The sequence below is a fragment of the Saimiri boliviensis genome, chromosome 7 (genome assembly GCF_048565385.1).
Source record: "Saimiri boliviensis isolate mSaiBol1 chromosome 7, mSaiBol1.pri, whole genome shotgun sequence".
In the NCBI taxonomy this organism is placed as follows: Eukaryota; Metazoa; Chordata; class Mammalia; order Primates; family Cebidae; genus Saimiri; species Saimiri boliviensis.
The window spans coordinates 31,709,923-31,735,593 of record NC_133455.1 but is presented as its reverse complement, the minus strand read 5'-3'; the positions used below and the strand labels follow the sequence as shown (position 1 = coordinate 31,735,593).

The following is a 25,671-nucleotide window of genomic DNA, read 5'->3' as shown; positions in this document are numbered from 1 at the left end:
CACCTGCCTCAGCCTCCCAAAGTGCTGGAATTGTGTGTGAGCCACTGCACCTGGCCAATTTATCTAAATCTGCCCCTACTAGTTCATACTCTTAAGATGTGGGATAGTGTGGGACATGAAAAACAGCACTGAACATGAAGTTAGAAGACCCAGATTCAACTCTTTCTACCACTTAGCAGTTCTCTGAGCCTCAGATCCCTCATTTAAAACAAGGCTACTTATAAAGAACAAAGCTAGAGGCATCACGTTACCCGACTTCAAATTATATTGCAAAACCATAGTAACCAAAAATATAATGTGCTGGCATAAAAATAGACACATAAACCTATGGAACATGATGAAGAACCTAAAAATAAGTCCACACACAGTCAACTCCCACTTTTTTTTTTTTCTTTTTGAGATGGAGTCTCACTCTGTCACCCTAGCTGGAGTGCAGTGGCATGATCCTGGCTCACTGCAATCTCTGCCTCCTGGGTTCAAGTGATTCTTGTGCCTCAGCCTCTGGAATATCTGGGATTACAGGTGCACACCATCATGCCTGGCTAATATTTTATATTTTTAGTAGAGATGGGGTTTCACCATGTTGGCCAGGCTGGCCTCAAACTCCTGACCTCAAATGATCCGCCTGCCTCGGCCTCCCAAAGTGCTGGAATTATAGGCATGAGCCACTGCGCTTGGTCAGTCAACTCCTTTTTAACAACAGCATCAAGACCATACATTGGGGAAAGAACTGTGTCTTCAATAAATGATGTTGGGAAAACTGGATATCCACATGCAGAAAAATGAAACTAGACCCCTATCTCTCACTATATACAAAAATCATATCAAAATGACTTAAATACTTAAATCTAAGACTCCAAACTATGAAAGTAATAGAAGAAAACATTGAGAAAATGCTCAAGGACATTGGTCTGGGCAAAGATTTCCTGAGTAAGACCTCAAAAGCATAGTCAGCCAATGCAAAAATGGACAGAGATTACATCAAGCTAAAAAAAGCTTCTGTACAGCAAAGGAAACAACCAATAAAGTGAAGAAACAATCCATGGTGAGAAAATATTTGCAAACTAGCAATCTGGCAAGGGATTAATAACCAGAACATATAAGGAGCTCAACAGTAAAAATAAACGTGATTTTAAAATGGGCAAAAGATTTGAATCGACATTTCTTAAAAGAAGACATACAAATGGCAAAAGGCATATAAAAAGGTGCTCAATATTACTGATCATCAGAGAAATGCAAATCAAAACTACAATGAGTAGTCCCAGCTACTTTGGATGCTGAGGCAGGAGGATGCTTGAGCCCAGGAGTTGAAGGCTGCTGTGAGCTATGATCATGCCACTGCACTCCAGCCTGGGCAAGGCTCATCTCTGACAAAGCAAAGTGAAATTTTTAAAAGCACCACAAACCACTACAATGAGATATCATCTCTAGTTATAATGGCTTTTATAAAAAAGACAGGCAGTAATGGATGCTGGTGATAATGTGGAGAAAGGGAACACTCATATGTTGTTGGTGGGAATATAAATTAGTACAAGCACTATGGAGAACCATATGGAGGGTCCTCAAAAACTAAAATCAGACCTACCATATGGTCCAGCAATCTCACTGCTGGGTATATATATCTCAAAAGAAAAGGAAATCAGCATATCAAAGAGGTGTTTGCATTCCAGTATTTATTGCAGTGCTGTTCATCATAATCAACACAGATTTGATCTAAGTGTTCATTAATGGATGCATGGATAAATATGTGATAAATATACACAATGGAATATTATTCAGCCATAAAAATATGAAATCCTGTCATTTGCAACAGCATGGATGGAACTGGAGGGCATTATGTAAAATGAAATAAGCCAGGCACTGAAAAACAAAAATCGTATGTTCTCACTCATATGTGGGGTTAAAAAAATTGATCTCATGGAGCTAGAAAGTAGAATGATAGTTAAAGGGGCTGGTTATTGGGTACAAAAATACAATGAGACTAAAGGAATAAGATCCAGTGTTTGGTAGCATAATAGAGCAACTGTAGTTAACAATAATTTATTGCATATCTCAAAATAACTAGAAGAGGGGAACTGGAGTGTTCCTAACACAAAGAAATAATAAAAGCCTTAGGTAATGAATATCCCAATTACCCTAATTTGATCATTATACATTGTATGCTTGTATCAAAATATCACATATAGCCCATAAATATACATAATTATGTATTCATAAAAATAAAAAATAAAATAAAGACTACTACTATCATACTACATCAGAGAGATGAATAGAAGAATTAAATAGTGATGATGTAAACATTTATATAAAGACTAGAAAGGAATCAGAGTAAACACTTTCTGTAGCACATGGTATGTGTCAGACAATGTTCTAGGTGCCATAGTTTATGTTAAGTCAGTGACTCCCACAATGGAGCCTCCCTCAGAATCACTTGGAAGGCTTATGAAAGCAGTTTTCTGGGCCCCACCCCGAGAGTTCCTGATTCAGGAGGGTTGGAGCAGGACCTGAGAATTTACAGTGCTACCCAAGTTTCCATGGCGTACTGAAACTGCTGGTCAGAGACCACACTTGAGAACCAACGTATGAGGTCATTGCCTCCTCGTAACCACCCCATGAGGGACACTAGTGTCCCCGCTATTGATGGAAACTCCTGGAGCAGTGGCAGAGCAAGTGTGTGAGCGAGTGTGTGAGCCTGGGAAGGCTGGATGCACAGTCCAGGCTCCTTTGTACTGTGATGTAACACCTTGTGTTCAAAGAAGCAATTACACTGTAACAATGGAAATCAAAACCAAACCAAGGGAAATGTGAGAAAATAAAGGGGAGATACATCCCAGCAGTGAGACTCATCCTTCCCAAACATGTTGCCAACAGTTTAGCTAATCAAAAGAAAGGATAAAAATCATGAACATGGGTAGGTAAATGAGGATGTTGAAATTGTTCTAAAAGCAGGCTAGATTATCCTCTGACATGTCTTACTTAAAAAAATAAGGAAATTAAAGTCCATGACAGAAATGCAAATGGTGAGTGAAAGTGAGGAAGGAAAACAAGCTGAATACAGACCACTGGGGGTGTGTGTGTGTGTGTGTGTGTGTGTGTGTGTGTGTGTGTGTTCAGGGATAGGGAATGGTGTTACAAATATTTGAACACCAACTGAAAACTGCACTGACTCCCTTGTAAAAAGTTAAGTCACTTGACGGGGCACGGTGGTTCATGCCTGTAATCCCAGCATTTTGGGAGGCTGAAGTGGGAGGATCACTTTAGATTAGGTGTTTGAGGCCAGCCCTGGCCAACATGGCAAAACTCCGTCTCTACTAAAAGTACAAAAATTAGCTAGGCATGGTGGCAGGCAACTGTAATCCCAGCGCTCAGGCGGGTGAGAGGTAGGAGAACCGCTTGAACCTGGGAGGTAGAGGTTGCAGTGAGCTAAGATCATGCCACTGCACTCCAGACTGTGTGACAGAGTGAGGCTCTGTTTCAAGCAACAACAACAAAAAGTTGAGTCACTAACTGCATTAAACAATAAAAGCAGACAACGACAACAAAATAATCTGCTGCCTATGAGGCATTTTTAAAATCAAAGATAAGAACAGCCTTCTGCCTGAGGAATATTCTGATGCAGGGGCTGCATGCTAAGCTCTCCACAGGGGCCAGGTGGATACCTTAAGTCATGATGTGGGCCTGGGTAGGACAGCAAGGAAGGAGTGGTGTGCACAGAGAAGAAGTAGTGGCATCAAAGGGCCGCTCCTACTCAACTGCGGCTGGTTGTCACTTCTCAAAATATGGGTCCAGTGTTGTAGATTTTGTTTATTTTTCAAGAGAAGTTGAAAATCCAGATTTTTACCTAAAATTTTCAGATTTTTAACAAATTAAAAAATATTTGTGATTCTGCTGAGCGAGTATTTGATTTAAAAAAATAAAATTTTTTTCCCATTCTGTTGGTTGCCGATTCACTCTAATGACTGTTTCTTTTGCCATGCAGAAGCTGTGGAGTTTGATTCGGTCCCATTTGTCTATTTTGGCTTTTGTTGCCAATGCTTTTGGTGTTTTCGTCATGAAGTCCTTGCCTACGCCTACGTCCTGAATGGTTTTGCCTATATTTTCTTCTAGGGTTTTTATGGTGTTAGGTCTTATGTTTAAGTCTTTAATCCATCTGGAGTTAATTTTAGTGTAAGGTGTCAGGAAGGGGTCCAGTTTCTGCTTTCTGCACATGGCTAGCCAGTTTTCCCAACACCATTTATTAAACAGGGAATCCTTTCCCCATTGCTTGCTTTTGTCAGGCTTGTCAAAAATCGGTTGGTTGTAGACATGTTGTGTTTCCCCCGAGGCCTCTGTTCTGTTCCATTGGTCTATATCTCTGTTTTGGTACCAGTACCATGCTGTTTTGATTACTGTAGCCTTGTAGTATAGTTTGAAGTCCAGTAGTGTGATGCCTCCTGCTTTGTTCTTTTTGCTTAGAATTGACTTGGCTATGCGGGCTCTCTTTTGGTTCCATATGAAGTTTAAGGTGTCTTTTTCCAGTACTGTGAAGAAGGTCATTGGTATCTTGATGGGAATAGTGTTGAATTTGTAAATTACTTTGGGCAGTATGGCCATTTTCATGATATTGACCCATCTGACAAGGGGCTGATATCCAGAATTTACAAAGAACTAAAACAGATCTACAAGAAAAAAAACAAACAAACCCATTCAAAAGTGGGCGAAGGACATGAACAGGCACTTTACAAAAGAAGACATACAGGAGGCCAACAAACATGAAAAAATGCTCATCATCACTGGTCATTAGAGAAATGCAAATCAAAACCACATTGAGATACCATCTCACACCAGTTAGAATGGTGATCATTAAAAAATCTGGAAACAACAGATGCTGTAGAGGATGTGGAGAAATAGGAACCCTCTTACACTGTTGGTGGGAGTGTAAATTAGTTCAACCATTGTGGAAGACACTGTGGTGATTCCTTAAGGACCTAGAAATAGAAATTCCATTTGACCCAGTAATCCCATTACTGGGTATATATCCAAAGGATTATAAATCATTCTACTATAAGGACACATGCACACAAATGTTCATAGCAGCACTGTTTACAATAGCAAAGACCTGGAACCAACCCAAATACCCATCAATGATAGACTGGATAGGGAAAATGTGGTACATATACACCATGGAATATTATGCACCCATCAAAAACGATGAGTTCGTGTCCTTTGTAGGGATATGGATGAACCTGGAAACCATCATTCTCAGCAAACTGACACAAGAGCAGAAAATCAAACACTGCATATTCTCACTGATAGGCAGGTGTTGAACAATGAGAACACATGGACTCAGGGAGGGGAGCACTACACACTGGGGTCTGTTGGGGAAAATGGGGGAGGGATGGGGGTGGGGAGGTGGGGAGAGATAGCATGGGAAGAAATGCCAGATACAGGTGAAGGGGAGGAAGGCAGCAAATCACACCGCCATGTGTGTACCTATGCAACAATCTTGCATATTCTTCACATTTACCCCAAAACATAAAATGCAATAAAAAAATAAAAATAATAAAAAATAAAAATAAAAATACATTTCAAGAATATCACCAGTACTCTGGGCATGGCAGTTCGTGTCTGTAACCCCAGCACTTTGGGAGGCTGGAGTAGGAAGATCACTTGAGCCCAGGAGTTCGAGATCAGCCTGGGCAACATAGCAAGACTTGTCTCTACTAAAAATGTTTTTTAAATTAGCTGGACGTGGTGATGTGCACCTGTCGTCCCAGCTACTGGGGAGGTTGGGGCGGGAGGATTGCTTGAGCCAAGGAGCTTGAGGTTGGCAGAAAGCTATGATCATGCCACTGTACTCCAGCCTGGACAACAGAGTGAGACACTCTTTAAAAAAAAAAAAAAAGTAAAATAGGAACAGGCTTGGTAAACAAAACTTCTGGTCTAAGGTTTCTAACGCCTGAGCTTCAAAACAAGGAAAGGAGAATAGAAGCTTGGTGGTCTCAGAGCTGAATGTGATCACGCAATGCAAAGGGACAAATAATAATAATTTGTGTTTCTGTAACTCCTCTGCATCGGTTACAGGAGACTTTGCCTGCTTTATATCAAATAGTCTTCTTACCAACCATTAAGGGAAAAGGCAGAACTAATTATTATGCCTATTTTAAAGATGAGGAAACTGAGGCCGAAAGGTTAAGTCACTTGTCCAGTTACTGGCTAATACATGAAAAATTAGAACTTGGACTGTTCTGAATCCAAACTCCATGCTATCACTGCCTCCTGATTTACACACAGTGTGAACAATACACAGTTTTTTCGAGAAGGGATCTATGGATCAGCTTTCCTTACTACCACAGCAAGAACTACTCTGCTGGGCAGGAGGATCGCTTGAACCCAGGAGTTAAAGACCAACCTGGGCAATGTAGTGAGAACCCTGTCTCTAGTTAAGAAAAAAACAACAAAGAATTACTAAAACTTTCTCTTCTGTTTCTTTTTTTTCCATTCACTTCCTTGGTCCCTCGTTCTGAGTCATATCCTCTCTGCCTTGATACGTAGCACTCCTTGAACCCCTTTCTAAACAAGACCATACCACCAAGAAGGCTTGCCCTTTTCCAGACCACCACATACAATGTATTAATTACTACACTTGATCTTAGCCAAAAGGCTAAGAAGCGATACAATGTGTTAATTAATCTTTCAATTGTCTCATATGACTGTTGACTCTCATATGTCTATCTCACTTTACAGATGAGAAAACCAAAGCTCTTCCTACCTCTGAGTTTCACCTTGTCCCTATTCTTTCCTATTATTAGTCCAAGGATGCTAAGGATGACGCCCATGGCCAATGCTAATTTGACAGCATGTGGCTTTATCTTGGAAATGAAAAATAACCAAATTTGTCTCAATTATTTTGAGACAAATGGGTATACTGCTCCCTCTACCTAGATAATATCATTCATGTCCATGCTCCTTCCTTGCCTGGCTAACTCCTGTTCATTTTCCAAGTCTCTGCTTAGATGTCATCTCCTCCAAGAAGCCTTTTCTGGATTCCACTTTCTTGTCCAGGCTGGGTAAACCCCTCATGGGCTCCTTTCCCCTCCCCTTCCTTCCTTTCCCTTCCATTCTCTCTCCCTTCTTCCCTCCCTTCTTCCATGCTTCCTTTCCTCTCCTTCCCTCCCTCTCTCTCCTTCCTTTCTTCCTCCCTCCCTTCCCTCCCTCTCCCTCCTTCCCTTCCTTCCTCCCTCCCTCCCTTCCTTCCCTCCCTCCCTCCCTCCTTTTTTCCTTCCTTCTTCTTCCTTCCTCTCTTTCTTTATTTTCTTTTATTTTGAGACAGAGTCTCACTCTATTACCCAAGCTGGAGTGCAGTTGCACAATCATAGCACTGGAGCCTTGACCTCTTGGATCAAGTGATCCTCCCACCTCAGCCTCCTAGGTAGCTGGGACTACAGGTGCACATCCCCACGCCTGGTTAATTTTTGTATTTTTTGTAGAGATGGGATTTTGCCATGTTGCCCAAGACTGGTCTCAAACTCCTGGGTTCAAACAATCCTCTCACCTCGACCTTTCAAAGTTCTGGGATTACAGGCATGAGCCACTGAGCCTGGCTCTCACATGCTCTTAAAGTCTCTTGGCTTGAAATTGCAGCATACTCAGCAATAAGGAAATAAAAATGACAACGCAAAACTTCCAGGAGCACCCTATAAAGTTTAAGAAGAAAAGAATGAAAAAATTATGCATGTAATTTCCTGGATGGAATAGATAGGACAAGCTGAGTCCTAATGGAAAAAGGAAATAAAGGATGGTACAGGGTATTCAAAGGCCTTGACAGAGGACAAAAGCTGGAGGCAAGGAGACGTTTATAAGAAACACTCGTGCTCTTCATGGATGCTTTGGATAGTCCATTAATGCTTAGAAACTTAGTTTTGAGAGAGATCCAAAATCATATGGTGCAATTCACATCCAACGCCAGAATTATATTACTCTTAAATTAGTCAGGACCAAAATAAGTATTATGAGCTTTGTTAATTCAACAGACATTCATTAAACAACTCTTAAGTTCAAGGGAGCTGCTGGTGATACAAAGTTGGAAAAGTATACGGTACGTCTGCCTTTAAGGAACTTGTCAGGTAGCCAGATAGTAGAGAATAAATAGTCATTTATCCACTTAGCAAACATTTATTTCATGCTCTATGCACCAACAAAACACCTTGAAAGATTGGTATTATTATTAATTCCACTGTATAGATGAGGAAATTGGGTCTCAGAAAGGTTAGGTAACTTCTGAGGTTGCGCAGTTACGGTGTCTGCACATTCTAAGCATCTTTTATCCATCAGCTTATTTGCTCTGCATAGCCACCACCCATGAAGTAGGTACTTTTATTAGCTTAATTTACATATACGGAAATGTCACTCTGAAAGGGTAATTTACCCAACTAATAAATGGTAGAACCAAGATTAACTCCAGACAATCTGGTTCCAGCATCTATGCTCTCAACCACCATGTTCTGCTGACATATTGTTAAGGCTAGTTAGAGTCAAACCAATGTATGAGGATCATGTAATGAAGAACACAAACAATAAATGGTCAATATAACTTGTGTCAGTTCTTCTAGTTTCTTTGATTTTTCTCTTCACCTTTTATTGCCCAGTTAACTCCATTACTAAAAATTAATTTCAGGGAAGGAAAATGGTACAATGATGTTGTGGGGAAGGATTTTGGCAACACATTGGGAAAATCTTACTTTGAGTAGGGGCTTCTACCCTCAGTTAATTGCAGCCTTCTCTAAAATCAGCACGTTTTAGTTGGGATGAGCTTCTCTGCATTTTTCTGGGAGAAGTTCTACAGCTTTCCTAGATTTCCCTGAGGAATCTGTGACCCATTAAAATCTTAAGGAAAAAGAAAAGACCAGTTATTAGCCTACTGAAAGCCAACAGAACATTAGGCACGTCAATACTTTATTATAAAAAAATCTATAAACTCTAAGGAGGCATTAAAATATTTACAATAGCCCTGGGATGACAGAAAGTGTTGATACTATAATGCCAATAAAAATTTGAAAGTGTTATTTATGTCCACCTTCTCAACTCTGATTATCTCCTCAATCCATGCATATTTTGATTCCTTTCTTCCAACTAGACTGTACTTATCAAGGTCATCAGTGACCTTCACCTTGTCAGATCCAGCAACCATTTCTCTATCCTTGAACTAGCAGTACAGCTGGCCACCAGCTCTGCTTCCATGCCATAATTAGTCTGTTTTTACCTTACTGGCTCTCTTTCCTAGTCACAAATATCTCACACTTGAGGTATTTAGGTGTACTTAGGTCACATCTGTAGCCCTGACTGCTACAGCAAGCTCTGTACAACAATGTATCCAATTGTTTACTTAACATCTCTCCTGACTAAAATGTAAGCATCTCAGACTAAGTATTTCCAGTCTGGGCATGGTGGCTCACCCCTGTAATCACAGCACTTTGGGAGGCCAAAGCAGGAGGACTGCTTGAGTCCAGAAGTTTGATACCAGCCTGGGCAATGTAGCAAGACTCCATCTCTACAGATAATAATAACAATAAAAGAGGTGGGCGTGGTAGTGCATGCCTATAGTCCTAGCTACCTGCGAGGCTGAGGTGGGAGGTTCACTTTAGCCCAGGAATTGGATGGTGTGAATATTTTCCAATAATTATTATTATTGCCTTTCTCATTCAGCTCCCAGAAAAGTACCTGGCCCACAGAGGACTCTCAAGAAATAGCTGTTGAATGAATGAATGAATGAATGAATGTAAAGTGGGAAAAATAATTATATTTTAAAATTCTTTTTTAAAATTGTGTATACATAAAAAACTGTACAATTATGGTTAACAACATGTTATGCATAGGCTTTAAAGTGGTGGGAAAAACACCAAAACATTACAGTGATTGTGCATGAAAGTAAAAAGATTTTTCTTTAAAAATCCTTTTCTATTTTTCGATTTTATTTACCGCGTAGAGGTTAAGAATACCAAAATTAGGAGTCTGAGTGAAGACTGCCACTTACCAGCTGCACAACCTTGGTTTCCCCTTGTGTCAAAGTGGCTTAAAAATACACACAGTACCTTCTTTGTATTCATTTAACATCCCCAATAAGCTTTCCTGTGAAATTATGGATAGAAAGATGTTTGCACGGTGCTAGGTACATAGTGAGAGACAGTAATGTTAGCTGATAATGATTACCGGCACGTTTTATTTTATAATGAAAATAAGTACCTGTCTTTTAAACCTTTACCGAAGGGAGTGAACAGCACGCCTCACCCAAACATCCGCCCCAAGTGCGCTGCCCCGCCTCCTGCAGGCCCCAGGGCGCGCCTGCTCCGTGCTCTGTTTCCGTCCACGTGACCCACTCAGGCTCCTCCTTGTTTCTAACATGGCGGCCCCCAGGGACTTAAGCTGCACGTGAGAAAGTCTGGGCATCTGGGAATCGGAGAGTACCTCTTATTAGCCACTTTCCCTTCCTTACTGTCGGTTACATTTCTTCGACCCTCCCGAGGGCGTCGCGGGCCGCTGCTCCTCTGCAGCCATGAAGACGAAGCCGGTTTCCCACAAGACCGAGAACACCTACCGGGTGAGCGCGGGAGCTTGAGCAGGGATCCGCGGGTCTCCGCTGCCTTAGTCGTGAGACAGGCTCTGAGCGGGACTCCAGGGGCCTCAGACTTCTGGGCCGAGTATGTCACTTGCCTGGAGGCTCCGGCGAAAGAGGGAGACTCTAGATGTAGTAAACGTGGGTTGGGGGAGGAAAGAAGTCTGGACAGCAAGTTTCGCCCATGGTTTACCGGGTTAGGCCAGTCTTGGGAATTTCTTGCAGTCCAGAATTAAATTCACTATCCCAGGAGATTGCTTAAGACCGATTTTATCTTTAAAGACGGAATTGGGCGAGCCGGCTGGCGGTGAGTGATTCTCAGCTAAGGCCAACTATACAGCGCTTTCTCTACTTGCCCCTTGATAGTTTGTTTCCAGGTTTTCGTTAGGATACAGTCATAGGTCTGTATGTGTTTAAAAACACTTCCGTCGCAGCGAATTTGCTAGGTCCCCAGGCTTGTGGGGAAGCTATGAAACCTAATAGATCTAGCGAGACTAATTGCCAGCGTTTACCTAGGCTCACGAGCCTGGCATTGGAAATTTTATTTGAAAAGACATAGCTAAGATAAATTATACAAACATATAGAAATATTCATCATCTCTGAATAGTGATGCAGTACATGTTTACAGCCCTATGTTTTTCAGTTTATTTTTCCACTTGCCCTTTGTGATTCATTAGTGATGCCTGCATACAGCATTCAAATGGGTATTCAAGATCTGATGAATATTAAATTGATGATGTACCTTAAATATGCTTTCCCTTCCAGTTTCTTACATTTGCTGAACGACTGGGGAATGTGAATATTGATATTATTCACCGGATTGATAGAACTGCAAGCTATGAGGAGGTAAGATAATGTGATACTAGCCAATTTTAAAGTGTTTATAGTCGGTGTTTTAGTTTTTCTTGTTAGTAGAAGTGAATTGTTGTTAAGGCTATTTCCCTTTGGACATGAAATGCATTAGACCTGTGCCATCTCATGCAGTAGCCACACATGGCAAATTGTATTTAAAGTACATAAAAGGCCAGGCGAGGTGGCTCATGCCTGTAATCCCAGCACTTTGGGAGGCCGAAGCGGGTGGATCATGAGGTCAGGAATTCGAGACCAGCCTGGCCAACATGGTGAAACCCCGTCTCTACTAAAAATACAAAAATTAGCTGGCTGTGGTGGCGGATGCCTGTAATCCCAGCTACTCAGGAGGCTGAGGCAGGAGAATCCTTTGAACCGGGGAGGTAGAGGTTATGGTAAGCTAAGATTGTGCCATTGCAATTCAGCCTGGGCAACAGGGTGAGATTCTGTCTCAAAAAAAAAAAAAAAAAGTAAATTAAAAATTTGAGTGCTCAAAAGTGGCTTGTTGCTACCATATTTAATAAATAAAGAATTGGAGCATTTTCATCTGTTTATTGAAGTTTCGTTGGGTGAAGCTCTGTTAGAAAACTGACTTGACTTTCAACTGGCTTTTGTGATTCTAGCCTCTCCCTTTCCCGTATGCATTCCAAGCACTGCTGCAGATCCATATTCCCGAAGCTATAATTTTAAAATGATTTTGAGCAAGTCTCTTCCCTGGGGCTTAATTTTCTCCTTTATAAAAATAAAGGGGCTAGATTACATAGTATTTTCCAGTTCTAACCATACTCTGACTCTGTCATCCCTTTATGCAGAAATCTTTTTCTGCATTGTCCTAGCCTTTTAAGGCCCTGTGTAACATGGCTTTACCTTGGAGATCCAATCTCAGTTCTTACTATTCTTCACTTGACTATGATCAGACTCTACTCACTGTGTCTTTGAATGCATTATCTCCACCGTGGAAATTCACTGTTAAATGATGTTGTCTAGGTGAGCATATGATGCTTTGGGAACTCCTAGTAAAGGGAGCCTGACCTACATTCTTTAAGGGTGTCAAAAAAGGTGAATTAGGTGAGGTGACACCTGAATTAAGTCTTGTTTATATAGGTTTAGCATGGTAAAGAGGACAGGAAAGGCTGTTCCATGCTGAGGGAGAAGCCTATATAAAGGAAGAGAAGCTAGAGAATGCATGTCACATTCAAGAAACTGCAAAGCCGTCTAGTGTCGTTATAGGTGTATACAGGGTGTTTTTTTTTGTATCCATGGTGAGTGGGATAGGGCAAGGGGGCAGCTGGTGACATAAAACTGGAGAGGTACACAAGTATCATAAAGGACTTTTATGTCAAGCTAAGTTGGGATTTTATCCTGAAGCTATGGGGACTTAGAGTTCTAGGACTGTAAGCAGGGGAATGAATGACATGATCAGGTTTAAGTTTTCCATCTCTCTGGCTTTAGTGTGGAGAAAAGAGCAGGACTGCAGTCCTGCATCATGTCATTATTCTTGTGCTAGCCTTTTAAGGTCCTGCATAACATGCCTTTAACTTGGCGTTCCAATCTCAGTTGTCCAGTTCTGAGGATTTGACTGTCATCTAAGTAAGAAATGATTATGGTAGCAGCAGTCAAGGTATAGAAAAGAGAAGGATTCCAGAAATATTGAGGAAGTAGAATGAGTGGATAGGACTTGAGACCTACGGGATTTGTATCAAGGAAGAGAATGAGGTTAAGGCTGAATGGTTGAGGATGTTACTCATCAAGATATAATTTATAGGTAAAGGAGGACAAGGTTGTAAAGGTAAAATAATTAGTTCCATTTGGAGCTTGTGTTTGAAATACCTGTGGCCATCCAAATGATGGTGTCCAAAAGATGTTTGAATATATGGATCTGGAGTATAGGTGACTTCAGAGGTGAAGTTAGAGATTTGGCATTTAGAATATAGTTAATAGTTGAAGCTACAGTAGAGGTTGAAGGTATCAAGGGTTAGAATGTTAAGGTGGCAGAGAAGACAGCCTGGATTTAGAATCATGGAGGATGGTCCAGAATGGCTTTAGTCACGTGTCTGGCAGTTGGCTGTGGCTTGCTGATCTTGGTTCTCTTCATGGCCTCTTATTCCCCAATAAGCTAGACTAGGCTTCTTTTTGTGGTGGCAGGATCTTTTCAGTATTGTGAAAGCAGAAGCTATCAAGGCCTCATAAAGTTTTGCTTTGGTCCTCATGGGGTCATTGCATGTTATTAGTCAAAGCAAGTCAAGAGACCAGACCAGATTCGAAGGGTGAGGAAGTAGATTCCATCTCTTGGTGAAAGGAGCTCCAGAGTTACATTGTGAAAGGACGAGACATGGTCCCTGACACATAGCTGACATGTGCCATTCCTGTGCTAGACTAGAAATGTGTTCTGCATTTAAGTTTTAAACTGTATTGCATATTTTCCTTCTGCCTTAAAGGATACTATAACAACAAAAAAAATTAATATTTTTGCTTTTGAAAAATAGAGATAGGATCTCGTGTTGTTGCCTAGGCTAGTCTCAAACTCCTGGGCTCAAGTGCTCTTCTTGCTTCAGCCTCCCAGTGTTGGCATTACAGGCATGAGCCATCATCCCCAGCCTAAAACAAAATTTAATGGGATGCTCTTTCTTTTCTGCCTTTTTTTTTTTTTTTTTAATTTTTAGCTTTCAATTTTTGTGGTTACATAGTATCTATTCTGCCTAACTATTGATTTTAAAGATTTCCAAAGAACAATTTAAGGATTTTATTTTTATTTTTTTTTGAGATTGTAGATTTGGCATGCTGTTTGTGTGGGTGCTTATGTGTTTATTCTCTCTTTATAAACACATATTTGTATTTATTTTTATTTTTATTTCAACTTTTACTTTAGATACAGGGGGTACATGTGTAGGTTTGTTAAATGAGAATATTGTGTGATGCTGAGGTTTGGAATATGGATCTTGTCACCCAGGTAGTGAGCATAGTACCCAACAGGTAGTTTTTTTTTAACCCATCCCCACTTCCTCCACCCTCTGGTAATCCACAGTGTCTATTGTTCTTATATTTATGTCTATGTGTACTCAATATTTAGCTCCCACTTACAAGTGAATACATGCAGTATTTGGTTTTCTGTTCCTACGTTAATGTGCTTAGTATTATTACCTCCAGCTGTATCTATGTTGCTGCAAAGGACATGATTTCATTCTTTTTTATGGCATATACTATTCCATGTACTATACTTTCTTTATCCAATCTGCTGTTGATGGGCACCTGGCCAATTCCATGTCTTCACTATTGTGGATAGTGCAGGGATGAACATATGGGTACATGTATCTTTTTGGTAACATGATTGATTTTTTTGGAGGGGTATGCATTTATTTATATATATACATACACACACAAACATACATACATATGTGTGTGTGTATATATATATATATATACATATGTATGATAATAATTTATTGGCTTTACCTTTCAAAGTACAAAGTAATTTACACCATTTTAACAAGTTGAATAACATAGTGGTAAACAGGAAAAGCCCATTATCTCACTCCTCCCACACCTAATTCCCAAGAAAGCCAACACAGACAGTTCAGTACAGTTGTATTCTTCCATATTGTCCTCTCATGTTCGTATGTGCAAACATTTATAGAGGGTTTTTTTTGTTTTGTTTTGTTTTTTAAGGAAAATTGGATGCTACCATACCCCTTCACTACATAACTTGCTTTTTATCTTTTTGGGGGCATGTCATCAGTGCGGTTCTAGTTCAATGGAGATACAATTCTTTTTAGTAGCCACGTAATATGCCTTAGTATATATTGACCACAAGGTATTCCCACCATTTTCCTATTGTTGGACATTTTATGCTGTTTAATGTTTCCCCACACTGTAGTTAAGCTGAATAAGTATCTTTTACTTACATGCTTGCAAACTTTATAAGAAATACCTGGGTCAAAGAGCATAACTGTTTTGAATTTTAATAGGAATGCCACATGACCTCCTCATAAGTTGTAGTAATTCATATTTCTAAAAGCAGAAAGAAGGAACTATAAAGAACTAACACAATCTTTGCCTGAAATTGTAAAAAAAAAACAAAATGGAAAATAATTTTCTCTTAGTGGACAGTATATATAGACTCCAGAAAATTATTTGCTGCAACCAAATCAGCAAAACATTTTATAAGTGATCTACTGATAACTTCTAATTACTTTTTTAAGTGTGTTAATTAATGGCCTGTTTTAAAAAAACTAAAGGGGGTTTTCAAACTCTTCACTATCATTGTCTTAAATTATTAATGTATCACTATTTACTTTGATCATTGTTTTCTTAGAGTTATCTGATTAATGGACTGCTTTAATCTTGACAGGAGGTTGAAACTTACTTTTTTGATGGTCTGCTGAAATGGAGAGAATTAAACCTCACGGAACACTTTGGTATTTTCTGCTTTGTTTCTATTTTATTCACCCGTAGTTTGCACTTTATATGTTCCATATAGCTGAATAGTGGTGTGATCGAAAAGAATGTATTTTTTTTTTTCTCCTACTCAGGGAAATTTTACAAAGAAGTTATTGACAAATGCCAATCATTCAATCAGTTGGTCTATCATCAAAACGAGATAGTTCAGAGTTTGAAGACTCACCTGCAAGTTAAGAACAGTTTTGCCTATCAACCTCTTTTGGAGTAAGTAGCATCTTCAGAGAAAGCTCATAACTATATTTGTCTGAATTTTAAGAAAGACCATGTTTCAAAGCTACATATGCCTCAGATCAGGTGTTCATAATTTAGAAACAAGAAGGATTTTCCTTTTCTGTTAGGAATGGGTGTATTACCATAAAGCAGAATCTTAGCGGTATAATTTTGCATTTGTTACATACTCCTAAAATAATCCTATTTTTCTTTGACACTGTAGGAAAAGTTGGCTACAACTTGTGATGGAATGTAACTGCTTGCCTGATTCCTTTGCTGAGCTCTTAAGATTTAAAGAATTGTATATATTTTCAGACTTGACTTAGAAGTATTTTTATTTAATTAATCCTATGATCATAGGCCACTTACTATCATTAAGTAGATTTGTAGCCTTTTAACAAAATCAGCATAATCAGTTGCTTCTTTTTTTAATCCAGTTTGGTTGTACAGTTGGCACGAGATCTGCAGACGGACTTCTACCCACACTTCCCAGAGTTTTTTTTGACTGTCACCTCAATCCTGGAGACTCAGGACACGGAGTTGTTAGAATGGGCTTTCACCTCACTGTCATATCTTTACAAGTACCTGTGGAGACTGATGGTGAAGGACATGTCCAGTATATACAGGTGACCCCCTTCTCTCTCTAGTATGTTTTTTTAATTGCCTGCTTCTTTTTTCCTGGCTTCTGTCTGACTCCAAACCGCTTTGCCAGCTCAGTGCCTGATTGTGTCCATGTACGAAGTTGATTATCCAGCCACAGTGCTCCACAGTCTAGTCTGCCAGTCTTCAGTTGCCATGACCATCTCTCTTCTCCAGCTACTGAAAGTTGACCTACCCATGAAGGCCTGACTTGGGCTCCGCAGCCTCCACAAACTGGCGTGTTCACCAGAAGTATTAATAAAACTTTGTACTCTCTATCCTCTTGGCATTTTTAACCACTTCTGTCCCAAAACTTTTGCTGGACTTGTTTAGTTATAATGTATTGCTGTCCTCTCTACACCCGTGAACATGTGAACAGGTTTAAAGGAGGTTTAAGACAGGTTAAAAACGCTGTTTTAAACATTGGCATTTCCCTTGCCACTGGTATTTACTAAGCTGAAAGAGACACTCAGTATTTGTGAGTAAATGTGGACAAGGAAAGAGAATGAATTTCGTAGCAAAGATTGTCTGTTGTCTGCTTAAGTCTGGGATTTGATGAGATTTTCCACTTGGTCTTCTGATGGTTTCCATGTTCTATCATTGCCACGGGAATGTTTGATATCAATCATAATCCCCTATCCCCCAGTAAATGGTGTGTGTGGTATGGGACAGTTGACTTTGTTTTATGCACCCCTTTCACCCAGCCCACCCTTCTCTTTTAGGAACTTTGAATGAAGAAAGATAAAGAAATCTTTTCCAGCTTTTTCTAGTTCCCTATGAAGCTTTTGGTAAAATATGTTAGAAACCAGTATCATTTCATTAAATAACCAACAAGGTCTTCGGGGAATAGTTGATTTAGTTTTATGACTTCTGCTGTCAAAAAGCTGCCACTTTTATGTCTCCCAAGTCAAGCTCTCCAGTTCTAAATTTATTTGCTTTCAGTATGACAGCTTCAGCAGCCTGGCTACTTTCACTTGAGTATTAGTGAAACTGAACTCAACACTTTACTGTTAAACCAACTCTTCTTACCTGTACATTCATTCATGTGTTCAGTAAATAGGTATTGAGTATCTGCCATATGCCAGGCCCTGTTCGGTTGCCCATTTTCTATCATTAGTACTGACATTCTTCCTGTCTCTGAATTTTGGCATATCAGAGGCATCTTTGACCCAGTTGTCTTCAGAGGTCTTCAAATCCTCTTGATTCTGCCATTCACACATTTGCTCAGTGAATATTTATTGGACACTGTCCGTATGTCAGGCACTTGAGATACAGTCACAGATAAAACAGATAAAAATCCCCTCTTCTTACAAAGTTTACATTTTAGCAGGAAGAGAACGTCTCGGGCACATGCCCAGCAAGAAGTCTTGGGTGGCTGAACAGCCCGTTTAAGGGTGAGAGTAGCTAAGTGATGTCAGAGAAGCAGTAATAAGGGATCAGATCATCATGGGCCCTACGGACCGCTGTTAAGGTCTTCACCTCCATTGCAGAGATTCCTGAAGGTCTCTTGGGTTCATCCCTTGCCATTTCCCTCTCCTAGTCTCTTTCATGCCTGTTAACCCAAGCTCATATGACTTGAGCAGATTTCTAATTGAATTACCAGACTCTTCTTTCCTCCTTTATTTTATCCTGTATATTGCTGCCAAGTTAATCTTTCTGAAAATGGTCGTTTCTCATTCAGCCAACATTTATTAGCACCTGCTATCAGCAAGGAACTATTAGGTACTGGGGTTACGGCAAAAATAAGAGAGAGATATTCGATACGCTTCTATCATGAGGGAGACCAAATTTAACAATGTGATTATATATAAGTAAAGTATTTCGTTATAGATGCGTGGCTGCTTGACCTTGAGAAGGTTGCTTATGCTTTCTGTCTCACTTTTCATTATCTGTAGAATGAGGATTATAATAGTACCCATCCTATAGAGTTATAGAGTTATTGTGCTGATTAAATGGAGTAACACAGAGTAAGTGCTTACGTAGGTGTAAGCTAGACCTCTACCTGAGCAGCTTTATCCACAGCTGCCCTCCTCTGCTATATCATCTTTCCTCTTTTAGATGGACCAGCCTCCTTGTCTCTTGACCATGATCATTTCCAGTTGCCTCATCTTTGCTCTCGCTTTTATACTAATAATATGGACTGCAGTCCCCACCTAATTCTTCTGTCATTTAGAGCTCATTACAAGGTTCAACTTTTCATGGAGTCTTGTTTGCAAAACCAGTATCCCCAATCCTAGGACTCTTAATGTCTGTGGTCTTCAAGTCTTCTTTTCAACATGTGAGTGTCTCCATAAATGAATGAGATTTTAAATTTGTTTGATGTCTGCTGTGTATTTCTTGCATACCTAGCACATTGTTGCCCATATTGTTGACATGTAGTATGTATTTATTAACATTATATGATTAATTAAATATATCTTTTTTTCATGTATAGCATGTACAGCACACTCCTGGCTCATAAAAAACTACATATAAGAAATTTTGCTGCTGAAAGTTTTACTTTTTTGATGAGAAAGGTTAGTCTGATCTTTTATGTGTTTGCTGCTAGTTAATCATCAAGAATCTGATGAATAGGCCGGATGTGGTGGCTCATGGCTATAATCCCAACACTTTGGGAGGCTGAGGTGGGCAAGATCACCTGAGGTCAGGAGTTCAAGACCAGCCTGACCAACATGGCAAAACCCCATCTCTACTAAAAAGACAAAAATTAGCCAGGTGTGGTGGCGTGCACCTGTACTCCAGCTCTGAAGGCTGAGACATGAGACTTGCTTGAGCCTAGAAGGTGGAAGTTGCAGTAAGCTGAGATCACACCACTGCACTTTAGCCTGTGCAACAGAGCGAGACTCCATATCACACACACACACACACACACACACACACACACACAAATAATCTGATGAATAAAGTAGCTATCTTTTTAAAATGTGGTTATTATGTACTAATTTTATGTATGTATGTATCTATATACTTAACAGAAATCTGTTACGATTTTGAATTTATCTCACAGTAAGCTTTATTTGTTGCTCATAAATTGATATGATCTAACTTGGGTCACTATTGTTATTTAGATTTGTGGTAGCTTTCAGTGTGTATATATCAAAAATATCCTCTAATTCAAGTCAGTCAATACATGAACTGTGACATTAATAAGAATTTTTCTGATAGTTTCCTGGAAGTAACTGGTAGCACAGTGTCATTTGTGTTTGTATAAAATGTTCATAGTAAATCTTAGAGGGTTTTTTATAATGAAACAAAAACACTGTATTAAATTTCTTTTATTTCATAAAATACAAATATTTTACTGTATACAATACAAAATAGAAATTTATTTACCTGAAAAGATAAAATGTTGACTTCTATAGTTTTTTTGTAGTACATACCTATATAAAGCCAATGAATTCACTCTTTTATGTGACATTCCAAATGAGAATACACTATTTTAGTAGTTTGAAATCATTACAAATATCTGACCCTTTCACAATTTTTTCCTAAGTATATTTAAATAAGAATATGTAGAATAGCAAATAAGAGTTCTTCATTTGCGTATGTTTATGTTTGTGAATATAATTTTCCACTTCTACTTTACATTTTAGGTCTCAGATAAAAATGCACTTTTCAATTTAATGTTTCTTGATCTTGATAAACATCCAGAAAAAGTTGAAGGCGTTGGACAGTTGCTCTTTGAAATGTGCAAAGGAGTTAGAAATATGTTTCATTCCTGTACAGGCCAGGTACACAAGGGGTGTGGTGCTTAGAATGTGTGGGTGGATTAAACAGAAAGTAGAAAAGAATGAGCCAAATGATATGGAGAGAGGACAGCCTAGTACATGCGTCCCCAAACTATGGCCTGAGGGCCGCATGTGGCCCCCTGAGGCCATTTATCCGACCCCCCCGCTGCACTTCAGGAAGGGGCACCTCTTTCATTGGTGGTCAGTGAGAGGAACACAGTATGTGGCGGCCCTCCAACAGTCTGAGGGACAGTGAACTGGCCCCCTGTGTAAAAAGTTTGGGAACGCCTGGATAGAAAGCACGAGATGGGGAGCATTGGGTATTCAGTAAAAATGCTTATCCAATGTAGGCCTTCGACAGTGAGATATTACTTACAGAGTCATTGTTGTCTTCTTCATCTTAGATGCTAGGGGATAAGATAAATTGATTAATGGGCAAGGGTAGGTGGGGAGGAAACAGTTGTAATGATAAAATTCCCATCCTAGTTCAGAAGTTCCTTTTGGGATACATTAACCATCAAAGTTGTCATATCCTTGACTATTCCAGACCTGATTTTTAAGGTAGATAATGTAATCAGAGTGGTGACTCCCAGAGCACTGCTTGAAAATAGAGTTTATATATTAATGTTAATCACTTGTATTCCCACAGGCAGTGAAGCTAATTTTGCGAAAGCTAGGACCTGTCACTGAAACCGAAACTCAACTACCATGGATTTTAATTGGAGAAACACTCAAAAACATGGTCAAATCCACTGTATCCTACATCTCCAAGGAACATTTTGGTACATTTTTTGAATGTTTGCAAGTGAGTTCAAATTTTTAAGGATTGGATTTTGATAAGGCGTCTAAGAATTTACTGTTGCTGCTCTTAGTTTTGCAAAGCACTGCTAGAAGTTGCATTTTATAATTGTTTTATTTATACTTCTATACACAAATTAAAATTTCCCTTCCCTCCACCCCCTGTGCTATTTTTTTTATTTGATATGGCATCTTAAGATGCAGTAGAAGGCTCTGGAGCCAGACTGCCTGTTTGAGTCTTGACTCTTCCACTGACTGCTAGTGTGACTTTGAAAATTACTTGAAATCTCGATTCCTCAGTCTCCTCATCTAATACATGGGGGTAATGATATTCTCTCCCTCTGGGTTGCTGTGAGGATGCTGAGTGAATACTTGTAAAGAACTTAGAACAAGGCAATCAGTGTTAGCTGTGACCATTAGTGACTCCTTATGTAAATGTATCTTTTTCTTCCAAAGCAAAAGAATGTCACACAGTTTTCATTACTGGATTAACAGTTAGGTTTGATATTTTATAGTTATTCTCCCTGTTAAATTCTTTGTTTGCAGGAATCGCTGTTAGACCTACATACAAAAGTAACAAAAACGAACTGTTGTGAAAGTTCTGAACAGATTAAAAGGTTGTTGGAAACATACCTTATACTCGTAAAACATGGAAGTGGAACAAAGATAACCACACCTGCTGATGTCTGTAAGGTGAGTTCCCAACTAAATATGCGCGAGAGTCTGTTTTTAAAAAGCTGATTGCTGAGGATGCATTGTTTTTTCTTTTTGCAGGTTTTATCTCAAACACTGCAAGTAGTCAGTCTCTCCACGTCTTGCTGGGAAACCCTCTTGGATGTAATTTCTGCTTTGATCCTAAGTGAAAATATTTCCTTGCCAGAGACCCTCATCAAAGAAACCATAGAAAAAGTAATTTACTTCAACAGATATTAATTGAGCAGTTAATAACAGGTTTAGCACTGAGAAAACCTTCTGAGTGATAGAGTGAAGTGTGGCAAAGGCTCTGCCCTCAAGGAATTTACAGTCCTGTTAAGGAGATGGGAATTGCATGCAGTAATGTAAATAAGCAAAATAAAGTGTGATAAAAGCTACATTTGTATAGCCAGTAAGCAAAATAAAGTGTGGCAAAAGCTAAATCTTTACATGTTCTGCAAATATATAGCGCTTACTGTATGCTGGGTATGAGCTGGGTATTCTAGGATGAACACTGATGCCTGTAGGTTTTGACAGTTGTTGGAGAAATAGAGCCTGGAACCAAGTAGTTATAGTCTAGTGAATGTGTCTAGTGGAGATATGTTGAATTATAACTATTAATTCTGTCTGTGGTTGAGGAACAGAGAAAGCTCAAAGGACTTGTATTTGGGATAGTCCTTGAAGGTTGAAAAGCAGTCTGCCAGTCAGAAGTGGGGTTAAAAACACTAGGAGAGGGAACAGAAAAGACATGTGTTCATAAATGTTGTAGTCTAGGCACATGGACACATGAGGGAGTGTCCTGTGATAGCAACAAAATTCTGCTTGGCTTTGAAAAGTCAGGTTGGGTTTTATCTTGCAGGTAGTGGAGGACCCTGAAATAATTCCAAGCAGGGATATGAGCTGATGAGATGTTAGTGAATTTGGAAGTGGGAGTGAAAACAGGAAGGTCAGCTAAGTTCTTTCTAGCTTAATAGAGTACAGCAGTACACATTGAGGGAAGATATACAGTCATACTGTCTGCCCTTTCATAATTCGCTGTAGCTGGCCAAGAGTCGACAAGCCTTCAGGCAGAGCCCTGTGTATTCAGCAGAAGCCCTTTGTATCTGTGGAAGTGCCTTTGGAGATGGCTGGGCATTTGGACAGAGCACTGAGTGAAGTGTGCCTGCCATTCCCTTCTGTAGCTGCTTGCTAGGGGAATGGGGAAGGTATTCTCTGTGTACTTACATTAATATTTTTTTGGTCCACAGATATTTGAGAGCAAATTTGAAAAACACTTAATATTCAGTTTTTCTGAAGTCATGTTTGCTATGAAGCAATTTGAGCAGGTAAGCAAGATACCAAGTTCGGAGTATTTTTAAAAACAAACCTGTCACAAAAAAAATCAAATTTGAAATTGCGTCATTTCCTCTTTTTTTTTTTTTTTTTTTTTAGAGGAACAGGATAAGTGCTTGATGTTTTAGCCAATATATTTTTAAAAGAAATTGTGTTCAATTCTAGATTACTTTTTTTTTTTTTTTTTTTTAAATAATCCTTCAGGTAGTTAACAGAACCATGTGGTAAAATTGAAAAAACAATTTAAGAAATTTTCTGTGAATTTGAAGCATAGAAAATGGTTTGTGAAACAATTTGCAGTGGCGGAAGTTTGCAGATTGATTTCATTGCTCCAAAACAGACCCAGTGAGGTAGATGTAGTTCTCATCTAATCCTGAATTTATTTTATTCCTTTCTCCTTCTCCCCATCAAATAGTTGCGCTTCCTCCTTACTAGTAACCCTACAATATACTTCATGGAAACACGTCTCTGTATCTGTCCTCTCAATATTCTTCCTTTTAGCCTTTAATAATACATATTCTCATTTGCCTAAAAAGAGCACTTTCGCGTGTGTCCTAGATCTGTGTCTTTCTGCTCCATAAAGACTCTTTAGCTCACTCTGTTTCTTTTAGCAACTGGCTTTTTCCTTTCTCCCGTTTCCTTTGTTTGTTTGTTTTATTAATGTATTTTTAAGTGAATACTACATATTTGTATGCAGTTTAGGAAGTCAAACCAGGCTAAATGGCAGTCATTTTTTTCTATTCCCATCTTATTAGCAGCCATCACATTTAATGATTTGTAGCTATTTTTTCTTGTATTTACTTTAGGCTTTTAAATCATCTGAATGTACTGCTTTACCTTGGTTTGCTAGTTTTAGTTTTCATGTGTAGACTTCCTCCCATGGTAGATGGATTTTAGTTCTTTTATATCTCTTATGCTCCTAATAGAATTATATCACAAATTTAGCATTGAATAAACCTTCTGAGGGTTTACCTTCTTGATTCTTAATGTATAAAGAATACTGTAAAAAAAAAAAAAAAAAAAAAGAATGTGGTTGAATCCATATTCACCACATACTTATATAAACAAGGAGTATTTCATGATTACATATCCTTTCTATATACCTTCTTTTTTTTTTTTCTTTGTTGAGAGAGTCTTGCTCTATTGCCCAGGCTGGAATGCACTGGTGCAATCTCTGCTCACTGCAACATCCGCCTACTGTGTTCAAGTGATTCTCCTGCTTCAGGCTTCTGGGTAGCTGGGGTTACAGACGTGTGCCTGGCTAATTTTTGTATCTTTAGTAGAGACTGGGGTTCACCATGTTGGCCAGGCTGGTCTCAAACTCCTGACCTCAGATGATCCTCCTGCCTCAGCCTCCCAAAGTGCTGGGATTACAGGCATGAGCCATGGCACCCAGCCTCATTTTTCTTAGAGTTTATAATTGCCTCATTCTTTAAAAACTGGAAATTGTTTTCTTTGAATAGCTGGCAAATGAGTCTGTCTTCCAGCAGCGTTGTAAATGTCCTTCACATGACAAAACTGTCAGATAATTTAGCAGCTCAGTTTTTCTTTTCTTCTTTCTTGGAGACATTCCTCCTGGAGCAAGTCCAGTCTAAATGCATTGCTTTCTCTGCCCACTGCACAAATGTTGTATTGGGACTTCCTTTTGCTTCTCTTTTGTTTCCTGGGTACCGTGTTTTTCTCTTGTTACAGTTTAGTCTCTAATTTTGATGAAATTTATTTTTCCTAATTTCTTGCAGGTGGGGAGGGTTAATGGAGATAAAATATTGAGATTTAATGCATCTGAAATGTCTTTATTATCTCCTCACACTGCATTATTAGTAGGCAGGCTATAGAATTCTAGATTTTAAGTCATCCCTCCTCAGTTTTTAAGACATGGCTGTAGAGTCTTTAGCTTCCATTGTTGCTATGCAGAGGTCTAATGCCATTGTGATTCCTGATCCTTTGTTTCTAGTCTAGTTTTCTGAATTGTTAGAACCTTCTCTTTATTATATCTGTTAATAAGTATGATTTTTAAATTTTCTTTTCTTAAATTTAGCTTTTTCTACCAAGCTTTCTCTCATATATTGTGAATTGCTTCTTAATTGATGACACTGTAGTCAAAGACGAAGCCCTGGCCATTCTGGCCAAGCTCATTCTGAACAAAGCAGCACCTCCCACTGCTGGCTCGATGGCAATTGAAAAGTACCCTCTGGTTTTCTCACCGCAGATGGTGGGGTAAGTTCTCCGTTTTTATTCCTGTAATGATGATAAGATTACCCATTTAAATATATTAAGAATATCATAAAGAAATGAAGATCTGTATGTAACTGGAAAGATGTCCATGATAAATTGTGTGAAGAAAGCAAGTTGTAGAGCTACACACTTAGTAT

General features: G+C 39.2%; 1 protein-coding gene across 2 annotated transcripts in view; it reads left to right on the top strand.

Annotated features, from left to right (window-relative positions):
- The first annotated feature begins 10,353 nt into the window (after window positions 1–10,353).
- UTP20 (UTP20 small subunit processome component) overlaps window positions 10,354–25,671 on the top strand; it is a 113,451-nt gene continuing 98,133 nt past the window's right edge. Inside the window, exons 1-12 of one of the 2 annotated variants that reach the window (XM_074402345.1) lie at window positions 10,354–10,576; window positions 11,358–11,438; window positions 15,790–15,856; window positions 15,971–16,103; window positions 16,547–16,735; window positions 19,183–19,264; window positions 20,342–20,479; window positions 21,126–21,281; window positions 21,821–21,967; window positions 22,049–22,183; window positions 23,215–23,292; window positions 25,338–25,516. In XM_074402345.1, coding sequence (XP_074258446.1) covers window positions 10,532–10,576; window positions 11,358–11,438; window positions 15,790–15,856; window positions 15,971–16,103; window positions 16,547–16,735; window positions 19,183–19,264; window positions 20,342–20,479; window positions 21,126–21,281; window positions 21,821–21,967; window positions 22,049–22,183; window positions 23,215–23,292; window positions 25,338–25,516 — 1,430 coding nt within the window. In that variant the 5' untranslated portion in view covers window positions 10,354–10,531. The remainder of the gene's footprint in view (window positions 10,577–11,357; window positions 11,439–15,789; window positions 15,857–15,970; window positions 16,104–16,546; window positions 16,736–19,182; window positions 19,265–20,341; window positions 20,480–21,125; window positions 21,282–21,820; window positions 21,968–22,048; window positions 22,184–23,214; window positions 23,293–25,337; window positions 25,517–25,671) is intronic. The other variant, XM_010340216.3, reaches the window with a different exon arrangement.